Raw genomic sequence first — 26,960 nt, forward strand, 5'->3', positions numbered from 1 at the left:
AGCTTTCGAGTGACCTATGCCCTTCTGCTTTGGGGGCAGTGGAGGCTGGATGGGCTGACATCCCAGTTTCCTTCCAGCTGGGACATTTTGATTTCACTGTTCCTTCTCAGCAGCCCCCAAATGGCAGCTCTTTGTCTTGAGGATGGTGATGTCACAGGAGACTAAAGCACAGTCCTTCCCCCTTTCAGGGGATCTCTTCCCAGTGGTAACCCCAGAGCACTGACAGACGTTTTTAGAGATGGTTCAGATTCAGCAACTATTCACTGAATGCCTATTGCATTCCAGGTGCTGTGGAGGGCACGGTCAGGTGGGCTGGAGTACTGGCCCTCGAGCCGGGGCACCTGGGTACGTACCCAGACCTTGCCGCCTTTGGTAAGTTACTTGACCTCTCTGGGCCTCAGTTTCACCAACTGCAAAATGGGCATGAGAGTAATACCTACCTCACAAGTTGTGTGAGGATTAGAATGAGCTTATTTATGTACAGTGCTTAGAACAGGGTTTGGTATTTGGAAACCGCCTTTATAAATGTGAGCGCTTATGGGTAGTATTGTTATGAAGTCTCACAGGACCCTCCAAACACAGTCATGAAGTAGCTGTTATTCCCTTCATTTTACAGATGCCTTCACGAGGAAACTGAAGTCCAGAAGAGTCACAGAGTCAGTAATTCCCAGACCTGGGCCTGGAAACCAGATCTCGTGTCCCTTCTACTCCCCAACAGCTCCTGCCATTCTGAGAGACAAGAAATCAGGAAATTTACATAAGCAACTTGAAAACTGGGGCACTATCCCGGAGCTCAGTGGGACCCTGGGAGAGGGAGAGAGAGGATTTAGAATCTCTGGATAACAGTCCCTGAGAGAGGAGAAGGGTATGGAGAACAGAGGCAAGGAAAAGAAAAAGGAGCGAGAGACCACTCAGAAGGTGGTGTTGAGTGAGTGAGGCTCCGGCATCTCTCACGTCTCCTGCTTCTCCGAGGTCACCAAGGCAGACCAGAGCCACCTCTATGCCAGAGAGGAGAGATGAGCTTCTGAGCGCTCAGTTCGGTGGTATGCACAGCCCAGCCTGGAAGGCCGGCGATTAGAGCCCATCCGGGAGGCTCCAGCAGGAGGCGCCCTCTCCCCCCCGTTCCCCCCACACAAAATTGGCAAGCCTGGGCCTGGGCTGGCCATCCCAGGGTCACTGGACTAGGATGGGGGATGGGCCTGTGACAGGAGGTGCCCTGGGTGTCCTCTTTCGGCCCCATGGAGGCCTCTCCCATCCCCCAGTCATCAGGGAACTCTTCCACTCTGGGGAGGGTCCCTCAAACCCCAGGTCCCTCTACGGCCAGTGGGGTCCCAGAGGTGGGGCTGAGGGACGTGGCCTCGGAATCTGTGGCCCTCTTCTTCATGCTCCTGCTGGACTTGATCGCTGTGGCTGGCAATGCCTCTGTGATGGCTGTTATCGCCAAGACACCCGCCCTCCGAAAATTTGTCTTTGTCTTCCACCTCTGCCTGGTGGACCTGCTGGCCGCCCTGACCCTCATGCCCCTGGCCATGCTCTCCAGCTCTGCCCTCTTTGACCATGACCTCTTCGGGGAGGTCGCCTGCCGCCTCTACTTGTTCCTGAGCATATGCTTTGTTAGCCTGGCCATTCTCTCGGTGTCGGCCATCAATGTGGAGCGCTACTATTACGTTGTCCACCCCATGCGCTACGAGGTGCGCATGACGCTGGGGCTGGTGGCCTCTGTGCTGGTGGGCGTGTGGGTGAAAGCCTTGGCCATGGCTTCTGTGCCGGTGTTGGGAAGGGTCTCCCGGGAGGAGGGAGCTCCCAGCATCCCCCCAGGCTGCTCACTCCAATGGAGCCGCAGTGCCTACTGTCAGCTTTTTGTGGTGGTCTTTGCTGTCCTTTACTTCTTGTTGCCTCTGCTCCTCATCCTTGTGGTCTACTGCAGCATGTTCCGAGTAGCCCGAGTGGCTGCCATGCAGCACGGACCGCTGCCCACATGGATGGAGACACCCCGGCAACGCTCTGAGTCTCTCAGCAGCCGCTCCACTATGGTCACCAGCTCGGGGGCCCCCCAGACCACCCCGCACCGGACGTTCGGGGGAGGGAAGGCTGCAGTGGTCCTCCTGGCCGTGGGGGGACAGTTCCTGCTCTGTTGGTTGCCCTACTTTTCTTTCCACCTCTACGTTGCCCTGAGTGCTCAGCCCATTTCGACTGGGCAGGTGGAGAACGTGGTGACCTGGATCGGCTACTTCTGCTTCACTTCCAACCCGTTCTTTTATGGATGTCTCAACCGGCAGATCCGGGGGGAGCTCAGCAAGCAGTTTGTCTGCTTCTTCAAGCCGGCTCCAGAGGAGGAGCTGAGGCTACCTAGCCGGGAGGGCTCCATTGAGGAGAACTTTCTGCAGTTCCTTCAGGGTACAGGCTGTCCCACGGAGTCCTGGGTTTCCCGACCCCTCCCCAGCCCCAAGCAAGAGACACCTGCTGTGGACTTTCGAATTCCAGGCCAGATAGCTGAAGAGACCTCTGAGTTCCTGGAGCAACAACTCACCAGCGACATCATCATGTCGGACAGCTACCTCCGTCCCGCCCCTTCACCTCGACTAGAATCATGACGGGCTTCTGGCCACTTGGAGGGAGATGGGGCTGGGGCCACTTATGACTGAAGGAACACCTTGTGGGATCACCTGTTCCCGGCTAGCAGGGGCTGGGGCTGGGGTCTCTGCACACAGCTTTTGCTTAGTGTTTTCTGGGTCAGGAACAATGCCAACAGGATGAACGTGTGGCAAAAGCCTTGGACATGGCTATGATCCTTGACTACTGGGGGAGGGAACCTGGTGAGATGGTAATGAGAATAAAGGGTCACGAAGGTGAGATGATTCCTTTCAACCAACGAACTTTCCATGCCTCAGGAAGCAGAGAGACTCCCTAAGGGTAGGAGTTGGAGGATATAGAGCAGCAGGCCAGGTTTGGAGTTATCCTGGGGATTCTTTAGGATATTTCATTTTTCAGTGTAATTGTCCAGGGCAGTAACTGTACCCAAGCAAGGTAAGAAAATGACCTGTGTCTTCTCCTTTCCTTGTTAGGTTTAAAAAAACCTAGATAAAGTACAGCTTTATTTGAGTTAATGGATCATTTTCTAGTTTTAGACCTGAGGTTTCCTTAAACTGAGAGGGCCAGCTGGGTATATTCCTCTCCCAAGTTTGGCCAGAAGCAAGGGGAAAAGCAGGGTACAAAGAGGAGAAGGCAGGAGAGCTGACTGCAGCTCTCTCCCACCCTCTGGGAACAGCCCTTCTGTTCTATTTTGCTGTCTTTCTCCTGCACATGGGAGATCAAGCTTCCGGCTTGATCTCAGCAAAGGCAAGGATACAACAGGATGGCTCTTTCTCCTTATTTTTTAGAATGAAGGAGTGGAAAGATTGGGGGTTGGGTGGCTGAAGGTGGGGGTTAGCATTTGAATTGCTAAGGTGGGTGGATACAGAGAGGCCAAATAATCACCTTGACCAATAATACTGTAAATCTTTTTTTTTCTTCCTAGGAGTGGCCTCCCTGATCTCTCTCCTCATGGCAGTGACCCACCTCCAGCCCCCTGGACAATCGGGTACAAGAGACTAAGGTTGGGAATGGGAAGGGTGGGGTTTCTATGGTCCATTAAATGCCTCCCTACTCCCATTCATCGCTCTCAAAATTAGCTTCAGTGACAAAGACTTAAATCTCTCTCCTATCTGCAGCCCTGGGCTGGAGAGAGGGCACGGGAGTTGGGTTCAGCTGTTCACTGATTGAGACTGTAGGAACTTGTTGGCTGGTATTGGTGGTGGTATTTGCAAGGGAGGGGAAATAGTTGCAAACTGGACAGGACGCCCATCTGGGATTACCTGTCCATCCACTTCCCTCAGTTGAATCAAGTAACATTCAAGGGTTCAGGCAGGAACAGAGGGTGCTTTGATCTGTATTTGGACAAATTCCTGCCTCATTGAACATTAAAGGGTAAGATGGGCTGGTGGGAGTGGGATAGTTTCCCCTTTGAATGGCCAATAAATACTTATTATAAAAAGTTATACTGATATCAACATTTACTATTTCAGTTCAATTCAGTGCATAATAGTTGAATACCTAGTATTCTATGGGCCCACAGAGTCACTGCCTTTGAGGAGTTCATAGTCTAATTTTATCAGGTACCTTGTATTTTTACAGAGCATTTACATCTGGTAAAGCACTAAAGAATGTTTGAGAAATATATTGGAGCTCAGTCCACTGCAGTAAAGATACCTACATGGAAGCTTCCTGTGGATTGTGGAAAGTGTGAGGGTTGTAAATGAAATTCTAGTTGAGGAAAAGAATTTATTAACTGAAACTGGGCAAACAGCTTTCCCCTTTAGACGTAGGAAAATTTACAGGTCTTCCTACCACCAGACTTACTTTAGTCTAGAACCTATTACACTGAGGAAATCCCCTAGACAGGAGAATCTTTCGTGATTGAAAAACATGTAATTCTCGCTCTCCTCCCTTTTAAGATAAACTCATAAGGGAAGCATCTCATTCGTAGATAAGGGGGAAAAAACTTCTTCAAACATCACGGATCTGCTAGTAGGCCCTAAGTATTGCCAGCAGGTGGCAGTGTGAGTCCAGTGGAAACAGGAAAGGTGCGTGCATGGGGGAGGTGGGGATGGGGAGAAGGAGTGAGGAGAGGGGAGGACAGGAAACATTGCCTGGCAGCCATTTTGTTAATTTATTTTGCCTTTTTCCTGTGACTTTGCCCTCCAACCCTTCCTTCACATACATCAAAAAAGAAAATTTTAAGTGCAAGGATATCTCGAATTCGGGCTGATAGTTCCTGACACTGTGATCTCACTGGTGTTTATTACAGAATTTGACATAGGCTGGTTCATTTGCATTTATTTTTCCCTGTCTAAGTGGATCATGAAGGAAATAAAAATTTCTCTTCTATTATGCTGAGAATTCTCCCAACAGTTTCTGCCATGACCACCTTCCAGTTGTTTTCTAGTCACCAGGATTGCTTGCTAAAGTTTGCTATCTTGGCTATGAAGGCTGTTCCTGGACAAAATTTGACCTCTCTAGTGGGCTCAAGAATCAACAGGCTGAGACAACCGACCCGTCAGTTACTTTTCCTGCACCTGGGTGGTGTTGGGGTAACTCTCAAGCCTAGATGAAAACTTTCTGTTGTCAGGTCTCCCCAGGTAACATCTTATAGTGGCAGGGTAGAAAAGGGGTGAGTTTGGAGGCAGACATCTACTTACTCACTGTGTGAACTTGGAAAGATGCTTAATTTCTCTGAGCCTATTTCTTCATCTGTAAGAATGGGGGTAACATTACCTACCTCACAGGGTTGTTGTGAGGATTAAAAGAGATGACCATATGGAAGAACCTAGCCATACCTGGCAAATAGGTATTCAGTAAATATTGGTTTTTCTTCCCTTTCCTCTTGCCCTATCCCCCATAAGTATTGATTATGGGAAAGCCATCCTTTTTATTCTAACAGTCATTTGAGAATGAGTAGGAGGCTTTTCAAACTTTGAAGAACTGGCATTACTAAGTTATAGTGGATGAAGTTGTTTAAGGTGGCTCTCAAGAAATCCCTCTAATCAATGAAACATCATCATATAGACCTTTCTGTTGGGGCCTTATATGCTAAGGTTTAAATTCTATTAGGGAAATAATTTTTAATCCCAGGGAACGGTTTGGGGGACCACAAGAGTTCTCCTCTCTAGAATATATGGTGAGAGTATTTGTGCAGCTATTTGGCAGTAAAGGTAATTCAGGGCCACTTTCACGGGTAGTACCCAGGATTATGAATGAAAAGGCTAAGAGTCTGAGGCTTTCATGGAGGTTTATTTTCAGGTGATGCTAGAGCTGAGAGACAAATCTACTAGAACTTCCCTTTTTGGGTGGTACTACAACAGGAAATTTCAGTAGGGAGAGTCACAGGATGCACTGGTTTTGGGGTGTGGGCCTGAGGTTAACTGATCTTGGTAGGAGTCTGAAGCCCCTAAAGCAGGACCATTTATCCGCGCTAAAACTGGCTTATACTGGAGAAAGGTAGCACGGAAATCTTGTGGAGAACTACACTCTTACCTTTCAGGAAATAGAATATTGGGCGATTTCAGGTGGCCTTTTGTCAACATAGTCGCTGGGCAACTCGTAGGTAACGGCACAAGGACCGGGATACATCCTGAGAGCAGGAAGCGGTGGGACAGAGGGGAGGGCAGAAGGGGATGCTAAGGTCCCAGGCGTGGTCGGCCTTACAGATCTCAAGATGTGAAGCGTGGCCGGCCCCAGGCTCTGCTGTTTGCTCCCATCCCGTAGATCGGGCTGAGACAACCCCGGCAGTGTCGTACACTTGGGAAGGGGCTTTGGGTCTCCACAGCCAGAGATCAAAGGGGCTTTCTAACCAGTGAGAAATTCCCAGCAGAAATTCCTGTGCGGGCTGGGGACTCTTATTTGGGAACCCCCAGCCCCCATCCAAAGCCGGCTTGACCTCAGGAGGGCGCCACCAACTGGGGAAGCCAGTCCCTAGTTTTTCTACATTTATCCAAATAAGGCAGCCGAAAAGGAGAAGAGGCACTAAGGTCGAGCCGCGTACCAGGTGCCCGACAAGACATCGCTACTCCGGGAACCTCGGCTCGGACTCACAGGTCCTCTCTCCGTACTTCCGCTTTCCATTGCTCCTCCTCTACCCCAGCTGGAGAGTTTTGAGCAGTAACCGCCGTGGGGCGTTGCCGGAAGTGTCGTAAGCGCCGGATATCCGGTTTCTTCGGGCGCCCAAGGAGCTGACGGAGAGGGCCGCCGCCCAGCAGTAGACGCTGTCTCAGGCACCCGAGTCGCAGTTTCCGCGGTGTGTGAGTGAGCCCGGGCTCGGTCCCCTCTCCCGCCGCCGCCATGGGCTGCACGTTGAGCGCCGAGGACAAGGCGGCGGTGGAGCGGAGCAAGATGATCGACCGCAACTTGCGGGAGGACGGAGAGAAAGCGGCCAAAGAAGTGAAGCTTCTGCTACTCGGTGAGGGGCTGGGGGCGGGGCTGGCGGGACTGGCGGGGTGAACGGGAGGGCCTAGGCACTTGGGGCCCTGGGGGGGGGGGGGGGTGTCTGGCCCGGCCGGCTGAAAGGACCCTGGAGGGATCTGGAGGGCGTGACGGGCGTGGGGCGGGGTGTTGGGTTGGTCGCTTAGGCCCCGGAGGGCGTGCTGAGGGGGTGGGGTTTGGGGTTGTAGGAATTGGTCTGGAGGGAGGGTGTGACTCCGTGCTGGAATTGGCGTTTAGTGAAGAGAGCTTGGGAGTGTGGGCAGGAGGACTTTGAGACTGTGTTAGGAATACGCGAAAAGCTCATAAAGGAAGAGCTGATATTAGGGAAGGTTTTACAAGGGGTTGGAGTATGTTGATAGCAAAGAGGACGGGATAGAGTGTGGGGGGCTTGTATAATGGCTTATGAGTTTGGAGCGTGGTGATACTTTGACTAGGATGAACTTGGGATGCTTGAATGATTAATATAAATAGAGGGGCTGGGACAGAGTGATCACATAAGGACCCTGTCATTTATTATGAAGTGGGCATTTTGAACTGTCGGTAAGGTGGAGGAACCCTGGTTTACTGAGGAACGTGAAGGTGTGTGGTTGAGATAATTGACAACAGTTCTCGGATACAAAGGAAAAGAGCTTGGGTGCAGAGGCTGTCTATATTTCCACCTCCTGGGCGCCTGGGTGGCTCAGTTGGTTAGGCGACTGCCTTCGGCTCGGGTCATGATCCTGGAGTCCCGGGATCGAGTCCCGCATCGGGCTCCCTGCTCGGCGGGGAGTCTGCTTCTCCCTCTGACCTTCCTCCTTCTCATGCTCTCTCTCATTCTCTCTCTCTCAAATAAATAAATAAATAAAATCTTAAAAAAAATTATATATATTTCCACCTCCTTCTATCATTTTTACTCTCTTAAGGCTTTATAATTCCTTCCCTTGTTTTTGTAAAAGGGAAGGTGGTGTGAGCTGAGGAAATTTAAGGACTGGCTGGTTTGAGGTTTGTGGCAAAAGATGTAGTGGACAATAGATTACGTATTGGGAGTTGCTGAATAGTTGCTAGGGATGATGTGCAGTGGGAATGGAGTTACCTTAGGATAAATTATAAAATTGGATACGCTATAAAAGCTGTGACAGACTTCTGGTGAGCTGTCTCTCCAAACTAAAAACATTGACTTCAGAAAGTTACAGTTTATTTTACCCGACACTCGTTTTGAGCACCTTTTTTTTTTTTTTAAAGATTTTATTTATTTATTTGACAGAGACACAGCGAGAGAGGGAACACAAGCAGGGGGAGTGGGAGAGGGAGAAGCAGGGTTCCCGCAGAGTAGGGAGCCTGATGTGGGGCTCGATCCCAGGACCCTGGGATCATGACCTGAGCCGAAGGCAGACGCTTAACGGCTGAGCCACCCAGGCGCCCCTTGAGCAGCTTTTAGGTATGGTCAGATGCATTTTACTCAGCATGATTAGTTTAAAGATTTTTGAAACTTTTTTTTTTTTAGATTTTATTTATTTGAGAGAGGGCAAGAGTGAGAGAGAGCATGAGCCGGGTGAAGGGCAGAGGGAGAAGCAGACTCCTCGCTGAGCAGGGAGCCAGATGGCGGGACTTCATCCCAGGTCTCCATCCCAGGACTCCAGGATCATGACCTAAGCCGAAGGCAGACACTCAGCAGACTGAGCCACCCAGGCACCCCGAGACTGGTTTCTAGAGGCTCAGTAAATCATATAAAGTACCCTGGCATCAGCTTACCAATTAGTTAAGTCACAGTTTCTTTACTATTAGTATTTTCTACGGTTCTGTTAGAGAAGAAAAAGTAGGAGTAATGGTTTCTGTAAGTAACAGAACCTTTTTTTTTTGCAGTAGAACTTTTAATTTTTTTTAAAGATTTTATTTATTTTTCAACAGAGAGAGAGGGAACACAAGCAGGGGGAGTGGGGGAGGGAGAACCAGCTTCCCGCGGAGCAGGGAGCCCGATGTGGGACTCGATCTCAAGACCCTGGGATCATGACCTGAGCCGAAGGCAGACGCTAAACGACTGAGCCACCCAGGCGCCTTCAGTAGAACTTTTTAAAATAATTAATTTTTGAGAAAAAGAAGTTGCTTTAGGAGAAGTGCCAAGTTTTCATGGTGTAAAGCCCTGGAGGACAGAATGCACCACCATAACCCAAGGCTTACATTGTACTCCAGCATGTGCTAGGTGCCCATGCTAGTCTCTTCATGTTAACATACTTAGTGGTTTGTAGATTGCAGAAGCCTAGGAACAGCTCTTTGGATATAGGGGGAAAGTTATGCATTGGAGCTTGAGCTTTTGGTTTGAATACCTGACCTTTCATGACACATGAATTCAGATTGTAATTCTAGACTGCCATTCTCTGTTTAACAGGTATGATTTGTGGATGAGCATGGTCTGTGGCACATAGTAGATGCTTCTTAAATATTTACTAGCATGAACCACTTAATGTTGGACATTGCTCCTTGGGCTCTTTCAGATGTTTAACTTAAACCATAATACTCAAGGCATTAACATCTGTGTTGATTGATTGGTTATGAAATTAAAGGTATATTTTCATCTTCTATAAATGTTTTGATTTAGCCCATCAGAGATCCCCTCAGGACATTAGCCTATTATAATACAGTTGTAAACTGTGAGGCTTTCTTCCAAATGGCAGGATTTGGCAGGCAGAATTTAGGCAAGCAAATGTCTGGAAAAATCTTTATTCGGGACTTTATAAATAGTGCATTTAATTAAAAACAAAATTAAACTCATGATGACTTCGCGAACTTCAAAAGCAGTAAGTAAAAATCAAAGTACTAAAACATTTGCTTTTAATTTTTATCAATTTCATTGTTTTAAGTAAGATTTTTAAAATATTCTTGAGCAAGTTAAGTCAACAAATATAAATAGTTGCAGACACAGATGCTCTTGCTTGAACCATATCATAATGCACAGAAGTTGAAGTATTTTCTGTAAACAGAACACACTCATCACAGTATATGGATAACTTTTTTTTTCCCTGTAGAATACCTCCTTTGATGCACATGCAAGTAATTTTTACTTCATCACTGTGAAACTGTTAAACTTAGTCTAAGTTGAGATATATTTGGTTACCTGTGTCTCTCCTGGCACATAATAGGTGTTCGTTAGATATTACTGTATTTTCTTTTTTGGAGGGATGTAGTTTAGTATAATGAGTAACAACATGAGCTATGAAGTCATACTCTTTCAAATTCTAATTCCCATTTACCAGCTGTAACCTTGGGAAAGTTATTTACTCAATTTTGCTCTGCTCCGTTTCCTCATCTTTAAAATGGAGAAAATAGAGGCACTATACGAGTGCTATGAGCATTAATGATAATAATGTAAAGTGGAATACAGCCTGGCACATAGGATCAGCTCAGTGAATATTAACTATTATTGTTATTATTAAATCAAAAAGAATGTTACAGATTATAGGTACTATAGAAATTAAAATTAAGAAGCCAAGGTGGACAGGGGAGCCGGGTGGCTCAGTCGTTAAACTCCTGCCTTCGGCTTGGGTCATGATCCCAGGGTCCTGGGATCAAGCCCCACATCAGGCTCCCTGCTCCGCGGGAAGCCTGCTTCTCCCTCTCTCACTCCCTCTGCTTGTGTTCCCTCTCTTGCTGTGTCTCTCTCTGTCAAATAAATAAAAATCTTAAAAAAAAAAAGCAGCAGCAGCTAGGGTGGGCAGAATTAGTTAAGGAATACTTAAGTGTTAGAATTTTTTTATCACCTTTGATTTGAGTTTCCTTTAGGTGTGTTACTGGGAAGATCTTGATAATGTCAAATTAATATTTAATCACAATATTATGTAGAAAGACAAAATTATATTATGCAAAGCTTCCCAACCGGAGTGCAGTACATAGGATGGCATACAAGTTGCTCTTTGTAAATTTTTCTGTAGTTTTGAAATTTCATTTTTTTTTTTAATTTTAATTTTTTTTAAAGATTTTTATTTATTTATTTGACAGAGAGTGCAAGAGAGCATGAGCAGGGGGAGCTGCAGAGGGAAAGGGAGAAGCAGGCTCCCTCCTGAGCAGGGAGCCCCTTTGGGGGCCTCAATCCCAGGATCCTGGGATCACGACCTGAGCTGAAGGCAGACACTTAACTTATTGAGGCACCCAGGCGCCCTTACAGTTTTAAAATTTTAAATCATTTTCATAACTTTTTGAAATTTTGCAACGGTTGAAATGATATTTGAACATTTTTAGTATGATTTCTTTAAACTTTGGGAACATGGCAATTGCAAATATTTTATTAGGAAGGTTTATGCCAATTCGTATTTAATATCATTTGTAATACTTTGTATTTTATTTTTCATGTCATAATTTTATGATATAAAGAAAATATACATTATTTTTACTTACTTTAATAAGCCTTACAAATAACATTTTCAGTGTGTGCCATTATGTGACAAAAGTTGGGAAGCACTGGTATAATGAATGGATAAGAGTACTGCTTTCAGAGTCACGTAGAAATGAATTCGGTTCCCACCTTTATTTACTAGCTATGAGACCCAGAGCATATAATGTAGTCAATGAATCTTATTTTTCACATATATATGATGGGGATGATGATGTCTATTTTATAATATGCAATAAGATAATATATGTAAAATGCTTAGCAAACAAGTATTCAGTATTGGTAGCTTACGTTATTATGATAATGTCTGTGAAAGCTTACCATTTTAGCTACTTTTTTCAAGGGTGTTTCAGACAAATAATTTGAAAAAATAATATATTTTCAGAGGTCTTCAAGGAAGTAAATACCACTCTTGTGATACTTATTAAAAGGAATTAAATATTATAATTAGTTTTATAAAGTTATTGAATGATTTACTCCTGTGCTGTTTTAGGTTTTTATTTCTTGATAATTCCCCTTAGCAGATCTTGAGAGAACATTATTATATAAAATGAGATTAATGCTTTGTTCTCTAGGATTTTTGTGGTGGTGCTATGGCAAAAATTAAGTTGCATGCAGAGAATTGGAATCCTCTAATTCACTTAAACCTTATACAATTTTACTCACATTTAAATATCTGTATTTACCAGATAATATGCCTATTATTGAAAGTTAGTATTTTTGATAATTAGTTGTAATACTGAACTTTTCCTTTAATTTAGCCCACACTAGCTTCTTAATTTGAATTTTTATACTACCTATAATCTATAGCATTCATTTTGCTTTAATAACAGTACTACTGTTATTACTAGTAATGTAGTACTAATGTAGTAGTACTGTAGTACTACTACATTTCTTTTGAGGATGTACCTTGTGTCTGGCAAAAAAAAAAAGAAACTGGCATAAAAAATAGAAATTTACATTTCAAAGATAGGTTTGTTTTTTATATGCACTTAACTGTTCTTTGTGTCTTTTATTTATTTATTTTTTAAAAGATTTTATTTATTTATTTGACAGACACAGCCAGAGAGGGAACACAAGCAGGGGGAGAGGGAGAAGCAGGCCTCCCGCAGAGCAGGGAGCCCAATGCGGGGCTTGGTCCCAGGACTTTGGGATCATGACCTGAGCTGAAGGCAGACGCTCAACAACTGAGCCACCCAGGTGCCCCTGTGTCTTTTATTTAAATGTATTTATCATCACTTGTTCAGTCTGGAAATATGGACCTTTTCAGGAATTACAATACTGTAATATTCTCTAAGTGTGCTAATTCTGAAGTAGGTACAGAGATGACCGTAGAATAGGATCTTAGTACTTAATAGATTTGACAAGGGGTGCCCCAGTGGTTCAGTCAGTTAAGCGTCTGCCTTCAGCGCACATCATGATCCCAGGGTCCTGGGATCAAGCCTTGTGTTAGGCTCCCCGCTCAACTGGCAGCCTGCTTCTCCCTCTCTGCTACTCCCCCTGCTTGAGCTCTCTTGTGCTCTCTCACTCTCTCAAATAAATAAATAAAATCTAAAAAAAAAAAATAGATTTGACAAGCGTGTAATCTTTTAGTCATTCTTGCAACTGTCCATGCTTTGTCTTTCTATGTTTAGTTAGTTTAATTTAGTTTTATTGGGATTGGGGCTTGTCAGGGAAGGTGGGGAGGAAAAGATGCCTTAAGTACTCAGGAACTAGAATATTAGCAGTAAAGACCAAAAAATAAAAATATGGGTCTCATAAGAAGTGTTTAGAGCAGTGGATACTAAATTTGTTCAGGTAACTGAAGTTTGTTTTAAAATCTTGTTTTCTAGTGAACAGAATATAGTAGACTAGCAGTAATAAAAGTTCTTTGAACTGGTAACTTAATTCCTAAATCCCATGTAGTGTAGGGTTAAAGAGCAAAGATACTGAAAATTGGGGGATTTATCCTAATCTCTGAGCTTCATTTTCCTTTTTCTGTACAATGAGGTCTGATCTCAGGGGTCTCTTGTCTGTGATGTTAATATTATTAACCAGATTAAATATTTTAGCAGGGTTATAAAGAGGGCTGTTTTTGTGTTGTTATTTCTCTTATTCCTGAGTTTGACTGAAGTTAATGTAATAAAGCTGTTTAGGAGGATGGTTAAAAACCTGAAAGACATAAATTTATGAAGTGCCCATAAAGTAGATGTTTAAGAGAATTTAAAGAGAAGAAACTGTTGTAGTGTTTGATATTCCCTCCAGTTTTAACTGTCTTGTTTTGGTAAAATTCTTTTTTGGTGTTTAGCAAGTTAGAGTTATCTTTAAGCCTTTATCTCTGTAGGCTGTTACCTGCTTAGCAGTCATCTCTCATAGCTGTAATTGAAGCTGCCTGAGCTGAATAACATTGTCTTTGGAGCACTGTTTAATTGTCCCAGTTTTGATACAGTGCTCTCTATAAATGAAATAACTTATTTTTCATGTCTTGATATTAGTAAGTTGTAACAGAAATGAATATATCAGATACAAACCAAACAAAGAAGAACCAGAAAAACCAAATTTGTTTGACTTGTACCTGAATAATAGCCTGGTAATCTTAGAAACAAGTTTCAGGAAGGTATAGTCTTTAGTGGATTTCCTTTGATTTTCAAGTTAGACTTGGAAGATACTTTAAAGTTTAATAGATTTGTTAAGGGCTAGTGGAGACATTAGTGTGTTCATTGTTCCATTACTGTTTCGCTGTTACGGGCCTCTTTGTCACCAAGTCGAATTCACAAATGGGTAAATGTTTTTAATATTGATACAAAAAGACTGAATTTTTTTGGCTGATTGTTAGTGTTTTATATCTTGAAAATTTTTTGTTGCTTAACTTTGAAATAGATAGTGTTCTAAATTTTTTCTAGTTGCTCTTGTAAATCTACAGCTGTATAGTTAGGGATGTCTCACCATGATTAAAACGTACACTTATTTATTTATTTTTAAAGATTTTATTCATTTATTTGTGAGAGAGAGAACAAGCAGGGGGAGTGGCAGGCAGAGGGAAAAGCAGGCTCCCCCCTGAGCAAGGAGTCCGATGTGGGACTTCATCCCAGGACCCTGGGATCATGACCCGAGCCGAAGGCAGAAGCTTAACGACTGAGCCACCCAGGCATTCCTACACTCTTGTATTTAAGTTGTGCTCGTATCTCCTGCTTTTTTAAAAGATTGTATTAATTTATTCATTTATTTGACAGAGAGCACACACAAGCAGGGGGAGGGGCAGAGGGAGAGGGAGAAACAGACTCCCCACTGAGCAGGGAGCCCAGAGGCTGGGCTCAATCCCAGGATCACGACCCCAGCCAAAGACAGCCACTTAACCAACTGAGCCACCCAGGCGCCCCTCTCCTGCTTTTATTTATGTGGCGTGCTGTTAATAGTTATTACTCTGGTGATATGGGGACCATTTAAATCAGACTTCTTTAAAGTTAATTAGCAAGGTAGCTTGATTCTTGTCATCTTGTAATTTCCTGTAGTAGTTGGATTTTAGAATTAAAATAGTATTCCATTGAACTCTATTGTACTCTAAGAGCTTATTATGGAAATGGTACAGTGTATTTGGATTTCTGTTTTAGTCATGTATTGATATCCCTAGTTTTTATACTTTTTTTTTTTTAAAGATTTTATTTATTTATTTGAGAGAGAGAGTGAGAGAGAGAAAGAGCACAAGAGGGGGGAGCGGGAGAGGGAGAAGCAGACTCCCTGCCGAGCAGGGAGCCCGATGCGGGACTCGATCCCGGGACTCCAGGATCATGACCTGAGCCGAAGGCAGTCGCTTAACCAACTGAGCCACCCAGGCGCCCCCTAGTTTTTATACTTTTTTATTAAATGGAGAATGTTGTATGGAAATTTTGCCCAGGACCTTGGAAATTATATTTTATAGATTACTGTAAATTAAAGGATTGTTTTAGAGTGATATACTTTTGATAGAACATTTTCCCCTCTGTTTCCTGAAGTTAGAACATCAGAATTGATAACTTCAAAACAGGGTTCCGTTTGATGTAATGATAAAATCAGTACTATGATTTACACAGATAATGTAGTTCTGATGTATGTGTTAGGATAATGCAGCCTTAAACTTTTCATGGAAGTTATTTTAATGTTGAGTTATGTATTTTTGAAAATAAACATTGAATTACTTCAGTTTAATGATATAAATCTCTCCATTTTTCAGCATTAATAAATCCTCACATATTTTGGTTCATTTCAGGTTGTTAAAAACTAATTTCCTTCCTTCGATCCTCTGCCTTTTTTTTTTTTTTTTAAGATTTTATTTATTTGGGAGAGTGCAAGCACGAGAGATCATGGGGGGTGGGGAAGCAGACTCCCCACTGAGCAGGGAAGCCTGAGGCTCAGGGCTCTATCCCAGGACTGTGACCTGAGCTGGCAGAAGCTTAACCGACTGGGCCACCCAGCCACCTCTCTTCTCTGCCTTTTTTTTTTTTTTAAGATTTTATTTATTTGACAGAGAGAGACACAGCAAGAGAAGGAACACAAGCAGGGGGAGAGGGAGAAGCAGGCTTTCCGGGGAGCAGGGAGCCCGATGCCGGGCTCGATGCCAGGACCCTGGATCATGACCTGAGCCAAAGGCAGACGCTTAACAACTGAGCCACCTAGGCGCCCTTCTTCTCTGCTTTTAAGAAGAGAAATACATTTCTTACCCTTTTATTTTTGTTATTATGGTGATAACTAAAATCCACATTCACGTCCTCATCAATGTTTGTAGTTTTTTGAGTTTTTCTAGATTACTTGCAAGGATTTTGTGTGTAAAGATTTTATTTATTTATTTGACAGAGAGCACAAGCAGGAGGAACAGCAGAGGGAGAGGGAGAAGAAGGCTCCCTGCTCAGCATGGGGCTTGATCCCAAGACACCGGGATCATGACCTGAGCCGAAGGCAGACTCTTAACCAACTGAGCCAGCCAGGCACCCTTACAAGTTTTTTTAATAAACTTTTTATTTTGCAATAATTTCACATTTATAGGAAAGTTGCAGAGATGTATGAACGTAGAGTACCTTTATACGTTTCACCTGGTTTCCTTTAATGTTGACATCTTACATAGCTATGGTACATTTGTCAACACTGCACAATATTGGTACATTAATGTTAACTAAACTACATACTTTATTTGGATTTCAACAGTTTTTCCACTAATGTTCTTTTTCTGCTTCAGGATCCAATTTAGGACACTGCATTGCATTTAGTCAAGGCTATGTTTTGTTGAGCTTTTTGGTTTTCAGTGTTGCAGTATCCCCAAGGAGGCTCATTTATTAACTTATTTATGATTTGGTATCTCTGATCACCTTTTATGTGCACAGGTACTTTGTTAGCCTGGATATAAATGAGAGAGAGACAAAACTCTTAAGCGGTTAAAGTTGTGGAGATATAGGAGTAAACAGTGGTTAACATGTGTGGAATGTGGTTACAGAAGTAGCTGATTTGGGAAGGAGGAAAAAGAAACATGTCAGGGAAGTCCTCCCAGAGGAGGTGACATCTGAGATGGACCTTGAGGGATAAATAGGAACTCTGAAGACAAAGACCAGAGGGAAGTGCATCCAGACAGAGGGAGTAATATGTACAAAGGCTCAGAAATATGAGTGAGCAGATCGTTAGATTTGCCTGGGATAAAGGTTGGTATAGGAGGAGCATGGCAGATGAGGCTGGAAAGGTGTGCAGGGGATTTGGAGAGGTTTTTTGTTTTTTTTTTAAGATTTTATTTTTATGTATTTGACAGAGAGATAACGAGAGCAGGAACACAAGCAAGGGGAGTGGGAGAGGGAGAAGCAGGCTTCCCGCCGAGCAGGGAGCTTGATGTGGGGCTCGATCCCAAGACCCTGGGATCATGACCTGAGCCGAAGGCAGGCGCTTAACGACTGAGCCACCCAGGCGCCCCTGGAGAGTGTTGATTTGAATTTTTAGTAGCTGTCTTTTAAGTCATATTTTATTTTATAGATAGAGATAAATATAGATGTAATTTGGGGGAGATCATTTAGGGACTTTGCATTCTCCTCTCTCATTCCACTACTAATTTATGCTGTCACAAAAGGTTAGTAAAAGTAAATACATATATGAACCCAAACTTTTGAGTTTTGACTTACAGCACCGATGAACATTTATATGATAAGGGAAGTTGAAATTGTAGGAATCCTTATGATCTGGCAACTGAGTTTATAATGTTTTGCTATTTGTGGATTTTTAAAATGTGGTATTTGCATTTGATAAATAGATGTGTAGACAAGTGCTGTATGGTGCCATCAGTGTTTGGGAGACTTAGGTAGGGATATGATTCTAACATTTTTAAGTGTAAAATTTGGGGATATATGGGTTTTGGTGAATGGATGTAACGTTACAATTAACTTTGGAGGACATCTCCATTACGTATAAAAATTTATTTGTATGGGTTAAAACTGAGTATTTAACATTTCTTTTTTTTTTTTTTTTTTTAAAGATTTTATTTATTTGACAGAGACACAGCGAGAGGGGGAACACAAGCAGGGGGAGTGGGAGAGGGAGAAGCAGGCTTCCCACTGAGCAGGGAGCCCTATGCGGTGCTCGATCCCATATGGGATCATGACCTGAGCCGAAGGCAGACGCTTAACGACTGAGTCACCCAGGAGCCCCTTTTACAGTTCTATTCACAAGAAAATTTTGAGGCAGTGGTAGAATGAAATACACCTTTGCAAAAATAGTTTTCAGTCATGTCCGATGTACATACCACATAATTTAGCGTTAGCACAAAAATGGCTATTTGTTGCCCTGCTTTTAAAGACATAAAAGGAAACTTACTCACCAGGGCCCAAAATTAGAATATTGAGGCAGCCGGAGGATAATCCCTCTCCTTGCTCACAAATAACTGCTCCCTTAAGCATTCTTTTTATATTCCACAAAAGTGAAGAAGAAACCCCACTCTCCTTCTTAGTTGGCCAGTTGCCCAAAGAGAACACATGATCCTTAGCAACACTCAAGTTACCTTTTTCATATTCTCAAGTGATAACATTTTGAGGAGAGCTATGTGGCTAAGTGAGCTGCTCTTTTTTTTTTTTTCCCCCTTTAATCCAGGATTTCACACACTGTGATCTTGCAGTTTAGGATGACCTTTTCTGTATTTTCTAGTACAGATTCCTCAGCTAATCTGATTGGTTTTATTCATCTTTTGGAGCTCGTTCACACAGGGTGTAGGCCCTCTGTAAGCCTATGACTGGGTGATTCCTGCGTCAGGTATTTACCCCTCATCCAATCACAGAGAGGGGCATGACTCAGTCATGTAGGCGATTGTCCACTGAGGAAGCTAAGTAGGGATTTCTCTAGGGGTTATAGGTAGGCATATATTCTGAAACTATGTTTAATATATCAGTTAAGGGTTTTTATGTTTTGTTTTGTTTTTTTTTAAAGATTTTGTTTATTAGGGAGAGAGAAAGAAAGAGAACCAGAGCACTAGCTGGGGGAGGGCAGAGGGAGAAGCAGATTGCTGGCTAACCACAGAGCCCACACAGGAACCCAAGATCACGACCTGAGCTGAAGTCAGATGCTTAACCGACTGAGCCACCCAGGCACCCCTGTATCAGTTAAGTTTTATCAAAACTTCTTATATGTGCTTTAAGCCTTTTTGGTTGTTAGTATGTGATTGCTTTCCAGAAGAATCTTTTTCAGGGCGCCTGGATGGCTCAGTCTGTTAAGCATCCAGCTCTTGATTTTGGCTCAGGTCATGATCTCAAAGTTGTGAGCCCCAAGTCAGGCTCCATGCTGGTCCTGGAGCCTGCTTGAGATTCTCTCTCCCTCTCCAGAGGAAAAAAAAATCTTTTTCACAGAAGAGATCCATTATCTCTGTCCCAATCACAATGTACTGCCATCTTTTACCTTTAATATATTCATGCATTTATTCATTCACTGAGCAAGTATTTGAGTACTGTGTTTTGTGCACTCTTTTAGGTGCTGGGATACAGGATGTTCAGGACGGATTTGTAGCAGTTTATTTCACTGAAGTGGATGGTGGGTGCAAGGGAGCTGGGGCAGGGTTTGAGAAGTTTAGAGGGGATTAAGGAGAATAGGAGGCTTGTGAGTGAGTCCAAATTTATTGTCAGGTGTAGTTGTGGGGTGAGAGTTGAAAGCTTAGCCAGGAATGGGCGTGGGGCTGAATAAAGATAGCAGAGGAATGGAAATCTGTTTCTGTTAACTGCCCACATTGAAAATTCCATTCATTGCAGCTGGCATTTACAAAATGTGATTAGGCAACTACTGAATCTCATAGAAACTCAAGCCGTTCATCCCACAGTTATTATGTGCCTACTCTGTCCTAGATATGGGGGGGTGGTAGTAGAAACAAAAAGAAGGTACTGTTTTGTGCTTTCGAGGAGTGTGCTTTTTTGAGTTTAGGACTAAGGGAGTCCTTAAACAGGTACAAACCCAAGTAATTACAATAATTTGGCCAGGTATTAGTGTTGTGGTGTTTGACACTAAGCTGTAGGGCCAGGTTGAGCCTTGTCAAGGTGCCCTTGAGAAAGAAGTACACAGATGTGAAAGGGTTTTCAGGTCATACTAGAGTTTCATTACCATTTTCATCAAAATCAAGAAAACCAATTAGCAGTTTATGAAAAGCAGGATTAGGATCTGGAAAGATTGTCAAATAATTTTTTTTTAGAGTAGCCAGACTTGGCTAGAGATAAAAAGAGGCTGGGAAGGGCAGTTTGGGACTTAGTTTTAGAAATTAATCTCTAGGACTCATGCTGAAAGGGAAGAAAACGTGTCAGCCATCAGAATGGGAGTAATACCTCTGTTGAGAGGGAATGGAGAAGGTTTCAGCAAAGAGTTGAAGTTTGAGTTAAATAAGGTTTTCAAGGATGTTCATAGTAGAGGCTTGGCACGCTTAGAGGGACAGTGGGCTGGGTAAAGAGATTATTCTGATATTTTAGACTATGGAAGCTTGCTAATTTCACACGAAAAATAGATGTAACTTCGCCATGAGACCACACATTCCTTAACTTATTTGTATTTGTGTCCAGCAGTTCTAGGCACATGTAAGAGACATGTTTGTTTAAAAAAAAAAAAAAAATGAACAACAATTTTAATTTGCTTCATAATGTTTTTCCCATCTGTAATCTGCTAACCTTTTCTTTTATTGAATTAGGGGGCAACTGGTTTTTGTATTAAATATGGTACATTGAAAAGCATTTTGAATGAAATGTCATTTTTAACTTTAATCTGAATTTTTACTCAGTTACTTATGCCTGTCAATAAAAAGAAATCAGTGGGAGCAATAGATAAGCTTATTATTGGAAATAGTATGGACTGTGCTGCTGTGATCTTTTGTTAGAGATAAATTTTTTCTTAGGAATAGCAACCTAACTTGAATATTCTGTTAGTTTGAGACTGTGTAATTGTAGAATACCCCCTCAAGCATGAATATAGAAGGTTGGCTGCCAGACAACTCTTCCTTACATTGCTGCACTCTTTAATTCTTTGTATTCTTTGTGCCCTCTTGATCAGGAGTGTGTGATTGGAGAGCAGGCTGATCACTGTATTATGGCAGCTATTTTGAATGGTTGGGTTAATAGGAAGATGTGGATCCGTGGTTTGATTTGAAGCCTCCGTGTGTCAGAAGTAGAGATTTCATCTGCTTTTAGCATTATAATAATTGTAGTCATAGAATGTGAGAGAGCAACCATAGGGCACATCTATGCCAAAACCCTTCATATGTTATATATATAAGGAGATAGGCATTTGTGAAGTTAGGTGACTTGCTCAAGATCACACAGCTAGTCATGGTAGAGTTAGGACTAAAATCTACTCTTCCATTGAATTTATTACTACATGGTATTATTGACTAAAAAAATCTTTTTAAGTGAAGTTAGAAAAATCAAATATATGTGCTGATCAAGCTTTCAACCTGCTGTGGGAGGAAGGCTGTCTATGCCTGTTCTTGTCATATGTTCCCATGTGTCTGGTAAGGGGTGGGGGGCATGGGTGGGCTGTAGAGAGACCAAGAAGAGTGCTTTGGTCTAGCGCTCGCTAGAGTGTTATCTAAAAATAGTGCTGTATTGGGACTTAGCTGTGCAGACCTCCAGAAAGAGGGCTATGTCCTAGTTATAATGTGTGCTTTTAGAAATCTCAGGATTTCTCCACAGAAACGAGTATTTAAAAGGAAAGGAGATGTTTCGGTTGCTCCTGGAATAAACCACTAGTACACAAGATAGTGGTAGAGGAATCTTTGAGGAGCGTTCAAGGAAAAGCTATAAGAAGTACAGATGGCTGGCAAGTGTGGGAGAGGAGGTAGTTAGACAGGACTATCTAGGGGTTGAAAATATCTTTAAGGAAGAGAGTGTTTTTGTTCCTCATGGTGGGGTGGAGAAAATGATTAATGCTTTGACATAGTTTGCTGTGGCATTTAGGTTCTAAGTTGCTGTTTTAGGGTGTGAATCCAGACTCTATCTAGGGTTTTACTGTGAACTAGCTGATAAGTAGTTGTATCATTTCTGCTGGGATTTTGAACCAACATCAATATCTAGAGTTTTTATTAAATTAAACTTTTGGGAACTTAACATTACTTGGTGGTATTCCAAACAGTGAAAACAGCATTCACGAATAGTAGTTGGGTAACATTTATTGAATCCTTACTATGGGCCAGGTACTGCTCCAAGCATCTCCAGTTGACCCTTGTTTTACAGATAAGGAAATTCATTGTGCCTGAAGGCACAGGGAGATAAAAGCATAATGTACTTCCTTAGACTGGCTTTAAGTTTTCTTTTAATCAAAGTGAAAGAAGAAAAAGAAGGCATCAGGTGACACAATGTTTTTGAGTCTCAGCCATCTTTTAGGGTTAATTTTTATTTATTAAAGATTTTATTTGAGAGAGAGTGAGAGGAGAGAACAAGAGTTGGGGTGGGGGGCTGCAGAAGGAGAGGGAGAAGCAGACTCCCCACTGAGCAGGTAGCCCCACTGGGCTCAATCCTGGGACTCCAGGATCATGACCTGAGCCAAAGACAGACGCTTAACCGACTGAGCCACCCAGGTACCCCTAGCGTTAATTTTTAAGATCAGTGTGTATGGGGCACCTGGGTGGCTCAGTCTGCTAAGCATCTGCCTTCGGCTCAGGTTGTGATTCCGGGGTCCTGGGATCAGAGTCCTGAATTGGGCTCCCCTCTCAGCGGGGAGTCTGCTTCTCTCTCTGCCCCTCCCCCTGGTTCATGCTCTCTCTCTCTCTCTCAAAAACGCATAAATAAAATCTTTAAAAATAAATAAAATCAGTGTGTATTTAAGTTGAATGTGTTTACGCATGGTAATGATTTACTTATATTAGTAATTCACTGGCCTATAAAAATTTTGCAAAGACATTATCACCATCTCTTGTTTTTCATACCCATAATGTGTATGTAGGGAGAACACGTGATGGTGCCTGCCCTCCAGGAGCTCCTTAAAAATAAAATTTAGGACGTTTTTAGATAAATTAGTGTTTTTACAGTAGCGTGTGTACTGGTGAATTATTTTTCTCCTGACCTTCTTGGTGATCATACTCACCTGCACACATACTTCTTACTCATTCTATTTTTTTTAAGATTTTATTTATTTATTTGACAGAGCAAGCATAGCAGGGGGAGTGGCAGAGGGAGAGGGAGCCTGATGCAGGACTCATCCCAGGACCCTGGGATCATGACCTGAGCTGAAGGCAGACACTTAACCGACTCAGCCACCCAGGGCCCCTGTTTGATTGTTAATAAGGTTTTCTGAATTAATTCTACCCCTTCATCCTCTGCAGATTTCCTGCCTTCTTTTATTGAGAAGACCGTCTAACTTGGATCTTTCTCTCCTTTTTCTCTCAAAAATCTCTATAGCTTCCCCCTTCATCCTTTCTTCCTCTTTATATAAGATGTCCTTTAGATATATATTGTTTTAAGGATGAGTCTTCTAAGTTGAACTGATTCCATTCCCTCCTGTTGCTGGGACCTTTCAGACTTTTTTTCCTCTGTAAATCCTATCCCCTGCCCATTTCCTTCCCTCCTGCCTGAAGTCATCATCAGTTCCTCCCTCTCCAAGCCATAGGTTGGTTCTTTGCAGTTCCTTTGTATCCATTCCATTCTTTGTTTCTGTAATGTTACTACCCTGGTAGATTGAAGATGGACAAATGAATCTTTCCTTAAATTTGTGATGAAGTTTGAAGAAAGGTAGATTAAAAGATGTAAAAAAAAAAAATTAGGAAGTTCCAAACATCACATAATATGTATTGGGGGTGGGAGATGAGATGTGGGAAGCAGTTTAAAACCTAAGCGTGAGATGTTATTAGAGAGGGAACTTACTACCAAAGCACTGGAGCACAGAGAATTGAAGTAAAAATGAAGAGTTCAGACCTAATAAGAAAGGGTTATAGAAAATGTTAGAGAATTATTAGTGCCATTTGGAAATGATAAGAAAAGAAGAGGGGCTTTGAGCTGGAAGTTTGAGAATACTACAGCAGTAACATACAGTAGGCGCAGTGTCAGCTCGGCCATGTGAAGAGTAGAAAGGATTAATTTGAGAAATGCATAAGAAGACAGGTTTCATTACAGCTTGATGTAAGGAGAGAAGATGATTCTTAGATTTCGTACTTGGAAGAAAGGTAAGGTGGTGGCATTTTTCTTGCTGATCTGGAAGCAGAATGGGTCAAAGACTTGGTATAAAGCAATTCCTTTTTTTTTTTTTTTGCAATTCATTCTTTATTTCTATAAAATGCCCTGGAACACTCGATAAGATAAATCTTATATTTACTTCTGTGGTCAGTAAGAGGTGCCTTCAGGAGGTGTAACTGGATGCCTAGTAAAAGCTTGGGTGAATATATGTAGTGTGATACTAAAGAGAAAGACAAAGTGACATTTTATCAGGGATGAGAGAGGCAGGGCAACATACTTCTTTGAAATCAGCACCTTCATAGGATAGAACTAGATGAGATGGATAGAAATTGATTCTGAGAAAAATAGACATATTATTTTCATTCAGTCCAACATAAATGGTAGAAATCCTGTTTTCAGGGGCCCCTAGGTGGCTCAGTTGTTAAGCATCTGCCTTCGGCTCTGTCATGATCCCAGGGTCCTGGGATCGAACCCTGCATCGGGCTCTCTGCTTAGCGGGAAGCCTGCTTCTCCCTCTCCCACTTGCCCTGCTTGTATTTCCTCTCTCGCTATGTCTCTCTGTGAGATAAATAAATAAAATCTTAAAAAAAAAAGTAAAAGAAATCCTGTTTTCAATATGTAAAAGAATGGTGAACATTACTTCATTAATCTCTACTTTACCTAGTAAATTTAGTAGCTGGTGCTAACATGGGATCATCTGGGAATTCTGTGTTTTAAACTAGTATTTATTTATTTTTTTAAATTTTTATTGTTATGTTAATCACCATACGTTACATCATTAGTTATAGATATAGTGTTCCATGACACCCAGTGCTCCATGCAGAACGTGCCCTCTTTAATACCCATCAGCAAGCTAACCCATCCTCCCACCCCCCTCCCCTCTAGAACCCTGTTTGTTTTTCAGAGTCCATCGTCTCTCATGGTTCGTCTCCCCCTCCGATTTCCCCCCCTTCATTCTTCCCCTCCTGCTATCTTCTTTTTTTTTTTTCTTAACATATATTGCATTATTTGTTTCAGAGGTACAGATCTGAGATTCAACAGTCTTGCAAAATTCACAGCGCTTACCAGAGCACATACCCTCCCCAGTGTCTATCACCCAGTCACCCCATCCCTCCCACCCCACCCCCCACTCCAGCAACCCTCAGTTTGTTTCCTGAGATTAAGAATTCCTCATATCAGTGAGGTCATATGATACATGTCTTTGTCTGTTTGACTTATTTTGCTCAGCATAATACCCTCCAGTTCCATCCACGTCGTTGAAAATGGCAAGATCTCATTCCTTTTGATGGCTGCATAATATTCCATTGTATATATATAACACATCTTCTTTATCCATTCATCTGTCGATGGACATCTTGGCTCTTTCCACAGTTCGGCTATTGTGGACATTGCTGCTATAAACATCGGGGTGCACGTACCCCTTCGGATCCCTACATTTGTATCTTTGGGGTAAATACTCAGTAGTGCAATTGCAGGATTGTATGGTAGCTCTATTTTCAACTTTTTGAGGAACCTCCATACTGTTTTCCAGAGTGGCTGCACCAGCTTGCATTCCCACCAACAGTGTAGGAGGGTTCCCCTTTCTCCGCATCCCCGCCAACATCTGTCATTTCCTGACTTGTTAATTTTAGCCATTCTGACTGGTGTGAGGTGGTATCTCATTGAGGTTTTGATTTGGATTTCCCTGATGCCAAGTGATGTTGAGCACTTTTTCATGTGTCTGTTGGCCATTTGGATGTCTTCTTTGGAAAAAATGTCTGTTCATGTCTTCTGCCCATTTCTTGATTGGATTCTTTGTTCTTTGGGTGCTGAGTTTGATAAGTTCTTTATCGATTTTGGATACTAGCCCTTTATCTGATATGTCATTTGCAAATATCTTCTCCCATTCTGTTGTCTTTTGGTTTTGTTGACTGTTTCTTTTGCTGTGCAAAAGCTTTTTATCTTGATGAAGTCCCAATAGTTCATTTTTGCCCTTGCTTCCCTTGCCTTTGGCGATGTTTCTAGGAAGAAGTTGCTGTGGCTGAGGTCGAAAAGGTTGCTGCCTGTGTTCTCATTTAGGATTTTGATGGACTCCTGTCTCACGTTTAGGTCTTTCAACCATTTTGAATCTATTTTTGTGTGTGGTGTAAGGAAATGGTCCAGTTTCATTCTTCTGCATGTGGCTGTCCAATTTTCCTAACACCATTTGTTGAAGAGACTGTCTTTTTTCCATTGGACATTCTTTCCTGCTTTGTCAAAGATGAGTTGACCATAGAGTTGAGGGTCCATTTCTGGGCTCTCTATTCTGTTCCATTGATCTATGTGTCTGTTTTTGTGCCAGTACCATACCTGTTGATGATTACAGCTTTGTAATAGAGCTTGAAGTCCGGAATTGTGATGCCACCAGCTTTGCTTTTCTTTTTCAACATTCTTCTGGCTATTCGGGGTCTTTTCTGGTTCCATACAAATTTTAGGATTATTTGTTCCATTTCTTTGAAAAAAGTGGGTGGTATTTTGATGGGGATTGCATTGAATGTGTAGATTGCTCTAGGTAACATTGACATCTTCACAATATTTGTTCTTCCAATCCATGAGCATGGAACGTTTTTCCATTTCTTTGTGTCTTCCTCAATTTCTTTCATGAGTATTTTATAGTTTTCTGAGTACAGATCCTTTGCCTCTTTGGTTAGATTTATTCCTGGATATCTTATGGTTTTGGGTGCAGTTGTAAATGTGATCGACTCCTTAATTTCTCTTTCTTCTGTCTTGTTGTTGGTGTATAGGAATGCCACTGATTTCTGTGCATTGATTTTATATCCTGCCACTTTACTGAATTCCTGTATGAGTTCTAGCAGTTTTGGGGTGGAGTCTTTTGGGTTTTCCACATAAAGTATCATATCATCTGCAAACAGTGAGAGTTTGACTTCTTCTTTGCCGATTTGGATGCCTTTGATTTCTTTTTGTTGTCTGATTGCTGTGGCTAGGACTTC

The 26,960-nt window shown here is 42.6% G+C and overlaps 2 protein-coding genes across 2 annotated transcripts in view; both read left to right on the forward strand.

Moving 5' to 3' along the window:
- The first annotated feature begins 914 nt into the window (after positions 1-914).
- GPR61 (G protein-coupled receptor 61) lies at positions 915-2,594 on the forward strand. The gene has a single exon (XM_021690240.1). The coding sequence runs from the start codon at positions 1,239-1,241 to the stop codon at positions 2,592-2,594; it is 1,356 nt and encodes a 451-aa protein (XP_021545915.1). The 5' UTR covers positions 915-1,238.
- Positions 2,595-6,753: 4,159 nt separating this feature from the next.
- Positions 6,754-26,960, forward strand: part of GNAI3 (G protein subunit alpha i3) — a 45,949-nt gene continuing 25,742 nt past the window's right edge. Inside the window, exon 1 of the mRNA XM_021690316.2 lies at positions 6,754-6,994. Coding sequence (XP_021545991.1) covers positions 6,877-6,994 — 118 coding nt within the window. The 5' untranslated portion in view covers positions 6,754-6,876. The remainder of the gene's footprint in view (positions 6,995-26,960) is intronic.

This window comes from Neomonachus schauinslandi, chromosome 4 (genome assembly GCF_002201575.2).
Source record: "Neomonachus schauinslandi chromosome 4, ASM220157v2, whole genome shotgun sequence".
Taxonomy (NCBI): Eukaryota; Metazoa; Chordata; class Mammalia; order Carnivora; family Phocidae; genus Neomonachus; species Neomonachus schauinslandi.